Source organism: Channa argus, chromosome 14 (assembly GCF_033026475.1).
Source record: "Channa argus isolate prfri chromosome 14, Channa argus male v1.0, whole genome shotgun sequence".
Taxonomy (NCBI): domain Eukaryota; kingdom Metazoa; phylum Chordata; class Actinopteri; order Anabantiformes; family Channidae; genus Channa; species Channa argus.
This window is the reverse complement of record NC_090210.1, coordinates 17463141-17474511: the sequence shown is the minus strand read 5'-3', so window position 1 is coordinate 17474511 and position 11371 is coordinate 17463141. Positions and strand designations below refer to the sequence as shown.

At 38.8% G+C, this 11371-nt stretch overlaps 1 protein-coding gene across 1 annotated transcript; it reads right to left on the bottom strand.

Moving 5' to 3' along the window:
- Positions 1-1185: 1185 nt before the first annotated feature.
- Positions 1186-5315, bottom strand: samd7 (sterile alpha motif domain containing 7). Its single transcript, XM_067475301.1, has 8 exons — positions 5005-5315; positions 4635-4758; positions 3980-4104; positions 3815-3896; positions 2941-3617; positions 2744-2859; positions 2541-2651; positions 1186-1456 (listed from the first exon to the last, which is right to left on the bottom strand). Exons 1-8 carry the CDS (start codon positions 5105-5107, stop codon positions 1220-1222), a joined length of 1575 nt encoding a protein of 524 aa, XP_067331402.1. The 5' UTR covers positions 5108-5315; the 3' UTR covers positions 1186-1219.
- Positions 5316-11371: the final 6056 nt, after the last annotated feature.

Genomic DNA, 11371 nt, shown 5'->3' with positions numbered 1-11371 from the left:
CACTAATCTCGTAAAAGGTCGAGTTCCATTCATAAATCACGCAGGAAAACAATGTCCCCTCGGGGAATATTAGAGCTGGAGGTGTTTTTAATGATGAAATTTTAAAGTCATTCATATGATCTTGCAGCTTTGGTAGTAATGACTGTCTCTTAGATGCCAGTGCTTAGCATCAAACCATTTCCTATAACTGGGAGTGGACACAGGGTTAAGAGCAACAGCATCAGCTGAATTTCCAAATCCATCCATTTTAACAACCCAGTTACAGTAGATTAAACTATCCCCCAAAGCCAAAGTTTTCCCTATATATCCCTTTATATGTTTCGACAGTATTTTGTTTTTACAGTACAGAACAGTTGTTTATTGGAATCCCATAATAAACAATGTATATTTGAAAAAAAAGTACAAAAAGCTACATTTAGTTGCTTCCAAATCTCAAAAATATATAGCTACAAAAATGAATATATAAAAATATGATGAGCTCAATTTAGTTATTAGGATATCCTCACTAAATTTCTCTCTATGACCTCTTCTCTGCAAACTAAGCAAAACCTTTTTTCTTCTTTTTTTAACTTTTTTTTTGTTTCTAAAAAGTTTTGTCTTTTCATAAAGCAAGTATCTTAAGTGATCTTATGATGCTTATCCTCTAGACAAAAAAGTTCAGCCTTTATCAGCAAAAAAAGACTTCGTTTACATGGAAAAGAAAATGTTATTCTTGATCATAACATATTTTGTTATTCCTCAACTTGAAATAAAATTTAGTCTGTACCAGTTCCTATGTAGAAAAACACTTTATTTACAATCCCCATAAACACAAAGAAAAAATGTGCCTAACATCCAAATTTACAGCACGGTACAGTACTTAAATATTTAGTGAGACTTGCATGTTCCTTATGCTGGGATACTGGAAACGTTACAGCAGCTTAAAAGTTTCAAACTACAAATGCATGTTTAGAGACACAGGCCTTTAGTTAAAAAAATTGAAGGGTATGAGGACCTTCTTAGTGTCTTATACTGTAACTCAGAGTTCATGTCGCTTTCAGTTGTTAAATACATACATTATACAAACACATCTGGTGTTGAGATGTGTATTAATCACCCAGATAGTAAATAGAACAAAAGCATCTTCTGTCCACTTGAGCGTCCTGTAAACAAAAAAATCCCTGGGTATCGATTTCCTCTAGGTGCGGGCTGGACATGTTTCAATTTGCATCCATCCACCTCAGGCTGTCTCGCTGCTGGCAGATGGAGGTGAATTGTTTTCCGTCTCGTGAAGGTGCTCTGTTGATTTGAGGACATCGGGGTCTCTTGGACTCACCATCATCTCCTCACTGTTGCAGTTAACGGGGGAGCCGATCTCTGAGGAGCGATCCCCGGGCTTCTCAGCCGTGGCCTGCAGCGTGGCGGTGGAGAGCGGCAGGTTCATCATGTACAGCATGCTGCCCACACGCCTGGACACCTGTGGAGGAATAAAGAGAAGAAGAAAGCGTAAAGTTATTGATAGCTGAATTTATTTGTTACAGTTTCAGAGACCTAGGTTTTTTGCATGCTGGTCCTGCCAATCATGACTTACTCATACACTTCAGCTACCAAATATACAATGACAAGTAAAACATCTGTTCTAAAAGGCCCTATTGAACTGTTTCATATTTTATTATATTTATTATATAGATTTATTATATACAAATGATAAAATAAAGTAAATTTTACAGGAGCAACTAAGTGCATAAAAGCAAACAGATATTTGTGTGTTTTGGGTCACAAAAACACTTGTCCTATATTTTGCTTGAAACTACAAGTGATAAAAGTTTCTCTGAGCTCACCTCAAAACTGGAAGATGTGCACATAATACCTTACAAATGTTGAGGAAGCTAATCTCAGTCTAATAAGAAACTTAAATAAGTCTTTTACTCAGGATTATAACCATAAGAAGTTGTGTCATGGTGGAGAACAGTATAGGACATGTTGTTTTGAACAGGTAATCTTTGACAATGAATGCATTTTTTTTTTTTTTACATTTTATACATTAACACATCCACAAATTTGTAGAGTAGAGAAAATTATAACCTTTTGCAGTATATGTATTTAGTTTTTAAAGCCATTTTAAGTATACAGTTATCATTCACTACATGTCTTATGTTTTGAACTGTGCAGCACTTTGTAATTAAATTAATTATCCTTATTGTTGTCCATGACTGGTGAGGAACTTTACATTGCCACTTGTCAAGATGAAAAATGAGAGCAACTAAAATTCTCATACTTAATGTAACTATAGCAACTCCTGTTTACTCTGGATGTGTAAATCACCACTGTGTTTTTAAGCTGAGTGTATAACAATAGAAGGTGTTGTATGTTGTTCAGTTTGCGCACAAACCTCTGTTTTAGAGGCTTTATAATTAAAATGAGTAAAACCACTTATTGATATGAGACTATGTAGCACAACTTAGACAATCATAAAAGCTAAGATAAGATTTTTTTAATGTGCACATGGAGGCTACATTTCCTTAATTTTCATGGCTCCATCAGAATCTGTGTTGTTTTACCTGTGAGCGGATCTTTAGAGCTGGTCCAAGTTTGAGCCCCAGTGTGTCCAGTAGATGCTCCTCTGAGAGCAGAGGCAGTGTCTCCCCATCAATCATGTGGTCCTTAAATGTCTACAGAGTGCAATCACCTCACATGAGCACGACCAAAGCATGACAGACAGAATGTAGGTGAATCAGTTAAAGGTAAATTTATAGATGCCAACCTGAGCATATTCTGAGCATGTGGGTATACTGTTGATAAAGTTGTACACATCATTAACTGTCCACTTCCTTATATCTTCGGACACTTCATCACCATTAAGAAAGAGATTTGGTGGACCTGACAGATAAAAGCAAAGTTAGGTTGTTTCTAAAAGAATCATTTAACAATTTATTTCCCAAACTTATTTCCCAAACTCACCTGATGGAAGAAAACTATTTCCAGAGACTGGGAACATGTAAGGCATCCCTGTGAGAGCTCCACCGGTTGGAGGATACCCAAATTTCTCCTGGAAAGCTGAACATTGCCCAGAAAGGTCTTTGTCATTTGCGCTGCTATTAGTCACATCTGAGCAACCGTCCTGAGTGTTCATGCAGGTTTTACGCAGGCTTGGCTCTCCCTCTTTGTAGTTCTTCTTGCTTCCTGTTCCTAGTTCAGAGTCTGCTTTTGCCTGATGATGTGTTTTACTGGCAGCACACTCCTCTCCCATGTCCCCTTTTGCCTCCACCTCTTTCTCCTCCGCTGATGTGGCTCCCAGGCTCTGCTCTACACTTTTATCTTCATTTTGGCCCTTCAGGTTGCCAATATGGCTCTCTGCACTCTTGTGAGTGGTTGGTCTTCTGCCGGCCCTGCGGCCCCTCTCTCTGTGCAGCATGCTGATTGGTGGGTAAGGGCTGGCTGACATGATTATGCTGTTTGAGTGAAGTTCATCCAGGGTGGGACGATGGACGTAGACATCGTGGCCGTCTGGCATGCGCTGCCGACCTCTAAAGGCCATGGGGTTGGAGGGGTATGACATGGGGTTGTCAATGCCCATCAGTCCCTTCTGGTGGGCATTCTCCATCTCCTTCTGATGCAGGATGGCATTCATTTCCATTCTAGTACGAACACGCACAGGTATTTCAGACATTTGAGCAACAAAGATGATGGCACATTATCACACTTATGTCCATGTAGAAGGAAGTGAATAATCTCTATGAGGGCATGACATTTATCCAGTAACATACTGTTTGCTGCAGACTGTTGTGTAGGTGCAATATTTCGTAAGATGCTGCTAATATTCAGCGTGCACTACCTGGCTATATTTTGCTTGTGAATGAGCTCCTGTCGCCGGGCAACTGTCTCCATGGGCTCTGAGGGCAAGAAGCTGTAGCCGGCTGAGAAAAAAGAAAAATGGTTGTTAATACTCAACACACACTGAATTCTCTGGGGCTTGAATGTGCAGATTGGCTATGCTCACCTGCTCCAGGGAAGGCTCTCCCAGGCAGGACATTGGTATGTGGGGGCAGAGGTGGACCCAAATGAGGTCCCATGTGGATCTGTCTGGCCTCGGAAGCTACCATCTCAGTAGGAGGAACCAACTCCCTGATGAGAGAAAAGCACGGAAATTCTATAATTAATGCATTATGTAAATGGGTAAACATGTAGAGGCTATCAACAGCTTGGTTTTTTAACACTTGCTGTTTTGTTAACGGATAAGTTTTTACAAAAAAGAGGCTCCAAATGTCAGGAATGACCAGGATTTTTTTGAGTCTCATGTCATCTTCCATTATTTCAACAGGCACCAAAAAAAGGTAACAGGACCCAAAAGCAGAAAGGAGAAATTATCAGGTAACACACAAAAAGGCCATTAATAATATAATCACTATGAACTGAAGCACAATTTTAACACACATTTTTTCTGCAAGATAAATTTATATTTATTTATTTACAGTTTAAACCTATATGATATGGAGTAATCCTGGGCCTTCTGGGGTCACCTAGGGGTCTGTGGGCCTTAGGTAATTGCCTGCTTTGCCTTGTTGGTATTACAGCCTTGTCAAGTACCATGTTTTCCTCTTTGTACCTACTAAAAATATACAATTTTATATTAAAGAGTGAGTTCAGGTATTCACCTGTCCATGAAGCGAGGTTCAAACTGTGCTGGGACCCCCTGTAACCTCTGTTGCCCCTGGGCAAGGATCTGTGGAGCCATGGCCATCTGGTTTCTCATTATCAGCTCCTGCCTTTGCCTCAGCTCTGCAAGAGAAGAAAGAGCACCACAGGTTACCTGGAGGCCAGCTTGGCCACAATCCCTTAGACATGCACTGACTGTGGACGCTGCAGACTGCATGTGCTACTGAACAGGCCAATAAATGCATGAAAACAGAGTTGTCACAAAGATGGTTTTTATCCTGTCTACAGCTCCAGATTTTAAGCAGACATTTACGTGGTGTCAAGAAAAAAAAAGAAAGCTTATCACGCATTGTTGTGATGATAACTTACCTCCAGCTGACATCCCATTGACCAGACGATACCAGTGCTTCTCATCCAAAGCCCCCTGCTCTCCCAGCGCTGTCATCTTCCTCAGCTGCTCACGTGGGGTCATGACACACACAACGTTTGACCTCCACGTGAATACTGTTACAATTCAAGTTTAAAAACGAAGAGTAACCACAAGCTGCACCCACAAAAACTGAAAAAAAAGAGAAAAAAAATATAATCACATAGTAAATTATGATGTCTCATTATCTGTTTGCAGTGCATAAAAATGTTATAATTAGCAGCACCTTCACCTGGTGCAACAATAGTGATGTGTACACATTATAACCCATTTATGTGCAATATATTGTTTTGATATGGGTCATTTTGCATATTGTGTATTTTTATTTTCAGTACTTCAAGTATAATCTGGTAACTCCACACATGCTCCATAAACTCAAGCTTTATTATATCTTTATTGTAATTTCAACAAACCACCACTAGAGTGCAGCAGTTGTCCATCTCACCTGACAGAACTGACGCCAACTGAACCTTCCATTAAGAAATTTGTTATTCCACTGATGTACCTCAACAGTATTTTTTATTCAGAGATGTGAAAAATGAAATGTTTTCCCAATTTTTAGAACCGACTGACAGTGTAAGATTTAACAGAATGTCCATACCACGATCCTATTCTAATTACAAGCAGCGTCTTCAACAATTAAGCCTCTTAAGATAACTTATAATGACTAAATCAAAGTTTTGTACATAAAGCTGACATGATCTTTCAATTTCCATATCTTTTGATGTTAAACGCTTTAAATTATGATAATTGTATTAAGTTGTTAAATCCTGAAATCATCAGTAAATACCTCAATAATGCTCATCAACCTCATGGCCAAATTCATTCTCTAATGTTTGACCCTCACTCTCACCTCTTACTTTAACCCTAGTATTAATCTTAAACCAACATTAACACTTATCTTAACGTAAACCTAATCCTAAACTTAAATTTAACCTGCAAATCCAAATCCTAGTCCTCGTCCTTAACGATGCAAAGACCAGCAAAAACAGCCACTCTCAACTTTCTGTCCTTACTAGGTCCTCATAAGTATAAAATGACACATACACACACTCACCCCAAATGGCCCCATTGTTCTTGGCTGAGCCAGCACCTTGTGTACACAAGCACAATGGACTTAGACACCTCCAATTACCCTTCTACACTGCAGAAATCCCATTACAGAATATGACACTGCAAACGACAGCGTGATAATCCCGTTCTGCTAATCCAGGGCCAGTGTGCAATATGTTTCTGCATAGATTAGTAGGAATCTGAGCTGCACACCTCTTTACCAACCACCTCTTCAGGTGATCTTAGTTTATCATCTCCTTGTAAGTGTATTTTATTCAGTGTGTGGGACACGTGCACATGAACTTGACCGTGTTATTTCTGGTCTCCCCTCCCCCAGACAAATGTTGTCATAAGATTTGCCCTGAGGTCTTGTGCATTATCCACAGTCCCTCAAGTTCCCTCTGAAGTCCATCTAATCTGACGGCTGTAATCCCCCTGTTAGTCCTGAAACAGTCTGCTAGCTACATCTGCTGACCTGCCTGCAGCCCGCCCCGCTGGCCCATCTCACCCCCATCACCACCTTCCCAGGCCCCCGCCACCCCCAGCATCCTATTAGCTAAGTCCTGGCTATACAGCACTTTAAAGGGATGTGTTGGAGGTAATCCGCACGTTTAGAGTTTTACCCTCAGCAAACCTTGCCTGTAAGCATCCTGGACAATACACCCCAAGTGCTAAGCCTATTAGCCTCCATTAGCTTCCAGGATGTCCTAAAAACACCTTGGGGATAAATCTGGGGATGCAATCGGTTTATGTGGAGCTATGTGGTGTGAACACACCCACCCTGCCTCCAGCTCCTTCTCTGCAAATTTCACAAGAGCAACCATCAGCAATATGAGAAGAAATGTACTGTAACATAAGTGTGTGTATAACTCCAAAGTTTCTACCAAGCTCTGAGCCTCTGGGCTTTTTGTAAAATTTTCTTCTTTACATACTGGGAATCAATAATTTATACTTTTATATCAAATACTGTAAACAACTGGACGTCGTAGGATGTTTAGGCTTTTAATGCCCATAGGTTATAGTGGTTTATCATCTCATACGTGTAAATTGCAAATGCACCTAAATGTAAAATAAGAAACACTGAGCCTCCATAGAAACAACGCAGAAAGTAAGAAGGTGCACACAAAATGTGACAACTGTATTGGCCCCAGTTTGTGCCTCTCATTTCCTAGATTTACATTTGAGTCATAGAGCTCAGCCTTCAGTTTCCAAAAGCAAATACCTGTGGTGATCTCTGTGTTTATTGCTCACGATAACAGAAACATTATTTAGTTCTCATTGCATTTTCTAACTAAGTAGCTGATAATGACAAGCATGTATACACTTTGAGACATTTAGACATCTCACCATGATTCCTTAAAAAACATTTAAGTAAAATCTCATCAATCTCATCAACCATAACTTAATATTTTGTTTGGGTGTACTGATTTATTTTCACATCTATGATTGCATGCACTATAGCATGCTTTTTGTTAAACTTGTTATTTGTATTAATTGCATTTCTTACATTAGTCTTTGTGTTTACTTGCGTAGGGACTGCAGAGGAAAACTAACAAACAGTTCAGCTTTTCTTTTTTAGTAAGATAAATACTCCATTACAAGTCCCGAATTAAAACAAGTTCATGAGGGAATGTTAGAACTAGCCACAAAATGTAATTAAAGTATTCACTATGCAAAGCAGCCCTAGTGTTTCCAATCAATAACAACCAACATTGGATGTGATGACATATTAGAATCATTTTAATGATTGAATCATTTTATTGACATTAAATTTTAAATAATGTTTGCACAATACTTGTAGTTTAATCTAACAACGTGTATACATGTAAAGTTGTAATCTCAAACTAGTAAGTACAAGTAGTGGAAAGAAAATACCTTCATACCTACATGCTTTACTTAGTTTCAGAGGCAAATATTGTACTTTTAATCCATCGCATTTACACAATAGCTATAGTTACTTTTAAGACTATGATTTATGAAAAAACATAGTATAATCATAAAACTTTATTTATCCCTTGTGTAAAAATTTACAGAATACATGATCATTGAAACTGACAATATCGTTTTTCAAATCAGCTGCACTGTTGAACCAATACAGCGATGAACACGTCAATAAATATTTTATTTAATTTCTTTCTCCTCTCAGCTTATCCTGTGAGTTCAGGGTCACTACAGCAGATCATTGTGCGCATGTTGATTTGGCACAGTTTTTTTACGCCGGATGCCCTTCCTGACGCAACCCTCCCCAATTTCCACCGGGCTTGGACCAACTGCACAGCTTGGGATGGGAAAGGGCTGCTGGGGGCTCAGTCTCTTTCCCAGAGACACTTCAACACATTAATAAATATAATCCATTATATTCCCTTACATGCTTTTGGTACTTCAAGTATTTTTTGAGCCAATACTTTTGCAAGCACACGATTTAAGTACTTTTTCCTCAAAATACCACAAAAAGATCAATGTCAAGTAAAAAGTAGCATAAAATTAAAATGCTCAGGTAAAGTACAAGTAGCTTGATGTACTGAAGCAAAAGACTTAAATAAATATACAGTACTTAATTTCCTTAGTCTCAAGATCCAATGAAAGTCAAGATCATATCAATAGTCACAGTAATAACATTCTTCATATGCACATACTAAAATGCATAATGATTTTTAACAATCTAATGGATTTCAACCTGGGTAACATTGGGTCCTGTAGTGCAGATTGAATATGGACAGAAATCATCTCCAGCTATGATCTTTGTACCACAACACACTATCACTATAACTGTTTTTGTGCATTATTGTGCCATGGACAGGTTTATATTTCTTTTGAAATACCAAAGATATTTTTATCAATTTTCTGTGATGATTACAAACTGGGGCTCGGTCTGTGTGAGCCACGTAGAGGCTCTATAGGGCTTGTCGATCCCAGCTAACACTTTGATTGGTTTTTAAGACTCTCAAGTAAAGTTGCACCTTGACTTTAAGGATTCTACTGGAACATTCTGTTGAAATCTGACATGGCTCTAAACACCATGTCAGTGACAGAACCTCACAGTTGAACTTCAAGTGGAATTAGTGTTTTATGAGAAAAACTGTCAGCAAAGGTGAGCTCCACAAAACCTTGTCATATTTCCTTAACAAGCAGAGGCCACACCATAGCTGCCAAATCGGGGGATTGGACTCCTTGGATTTGCTGCTGCCTGGTTAATCTCATTACAAGAATGAATTAAGGGGAAAAATTGCTGACGACTTAAATGGAGCTCTGAGGAGGTCATATCAGACAAAGACAGAAGCATTGTCTAGTCCTTCCTAATCCATTCACACAACACACACAGACACACAGACACACGCACACACACACACACACACACACACACACGTGCATAAAGCTATCCATATTCAGCCCTTTGCATGAAGGACATTGGATTCTGTGAGACTCATGCAGTAGGTGGCATGCTGCAGGAAGTATTGACTAGAATTACTTTTCGTTTGCATGACAAAACTTTAAAAATGATTAAAAATGATGATTGCCTATAAATATACATTTGTAATATTGACAAATCATTGGAGATCATCCCAACAAGAGGCCTGTTATTTCTTTTATTTTTAATAAAATGCTATTTACAGAATCTGGGGTAATTATTAGGTTAATTATACAGATTTCAAGGTTGTTCCTCTAATCGCATTGGCCTTTAGATTAATCACTTACGGAGGGATCAGTAGCTTTTTATACAGTTTACTTCCTACATGAGAATATTTACCATTGGAAGAAGTTACTATTTAGTTTTGTTGATGGTTTTGTGGTTGTTAATGTAATTTCTGATCACATGGTGATGCATCAACATGAATATTATACACGGTATTGTCTGCTAAATAGATTACATGCTTTAACTGCAGATTAACTGGAATGAACAGTTACAAAATAAAAGAATAAGAGAAATGGAAGAGGAAGAAAAGAAGCAGAGAAACATTAAGTTTTAAATTAACATACCTTCAAGTTCACGGCAGTAAGCAGAGGTTTGAAGAGGTGTCGTGGCAATTCAAGTAAAAAACAAATGAGAAGCCTCTGGAGAGCTCACAGAACCTGTCTCAATACTGTCCCTCTTTCACTTCCAACTAAACGGCTTCCCACTAACCATCCAACTGGTCCAACTGCAGTCTTCTGCCAACCAGCTGCCTTAACTAAAAAAGACCTTTTAAATACCGATTGATTAAATCTCCATTAGCCGGCCTTATCTCCTGCGGTAAGCCCTCCCTGTCCTGACATCACTGTGATCTCCCATCCAACTGCTTGCTGCACCTTGCAACTGATGTGTAATTACTGAAGAAGTACTGGTCCTAAGCATGGAGAGCTAAACCTCTTTCAACGTTTACCTCACTAATCCCTTGTTAGCACTTTAGGCCATAGTTAAGACACCTAAATGCTTAGCTTCCTTTTCTAGTGGCAAAATGACCAACCCCTCCTTAACTGTTCTGTGGCCACATGCAGAGAAGCTACATGATGCTGCTTGTAGACTTTATAAACCAGAGAGATCAGTCTTGTTGTTTTTATTCATGTGTCTAGTCTGGGTGTCAGAAGTATTGTGCCCACCAGGGTGTCAAAGGCTTGACACAAACATGTTTGGTGGTAATTCTGACTAAATGTTGGCCAGATCATCCTCTCAGACCTTTTAATCTGACAGTTTGTGCTTACCAACCGTTTACAGCCTGCACTTATTCTTTGAATTATGTTTTCTTTGCTGCCTGGAGGGCAGCTGTGTTTACAGACGTTTTGATTCAACTCTGTGGTCATTTGGGAAGCTGTAGATAGGGCTGCTGCAATATACAAAAAGGTCTTTCTGTGGTTTAGGCCCACACTTGCTCATATAGGCAGGATGGACAAAATGATGAAAACACCTGTCAGCCAAATGCAATTCAAAAAGAATTAAGTACTTGACACACACACATAAAAAAAATCATAAACATACAATTAACTCAACACCTCTCTAAACGAGTTTAAACAACAACTTCACAAATACAGGATTCATTGCAGGAGTTATTGCAGGGCTGCTGTAGTTTGTGCTTGATCTACCAGACTTTACATTACAGCCTTAATTAACATATAACTTGAGATATAACTAGGCCCCCCAGTGCTACTCAAACATTCTAATTTATTTTGTTAAACAGCTAAATTATTAGGTTTTTTTAAATTATTCTTAACCACGTGTTTATCTGTAGCCCCAGTGAAGTGAGGATGAAATATATTGAGCCAACAAAATACTGATTAAAG

What these genes read in the sequence shown, in the direction of transcription:
- samd7 (XM_067475301.1), bottom strand. Translation starts at nt 5,107, where the DNA reads ATGACCCCACGTGAGCAGCTGAGGAAGATGACAGCGCTGGGAGAGCAG. An exon ending in GAGAGCCTTCCCTGGAGCAG is followed by an intron (nt 3,897 to 3,979) that starts GTGAGCATAGCC and finishes CTTTTTTCTCAG; the next exon opens with CCGGCTACAGCTTCTTGCCC. An exon ending in CACAAGCAAAATATAGCCAG is followed by an intron (nt 3,618 to 3,814) that starts GTAGTGCACGCT and finishes TGTTCGTACTAG; the next exon opens with AATGGAAATGAATGCCATCC.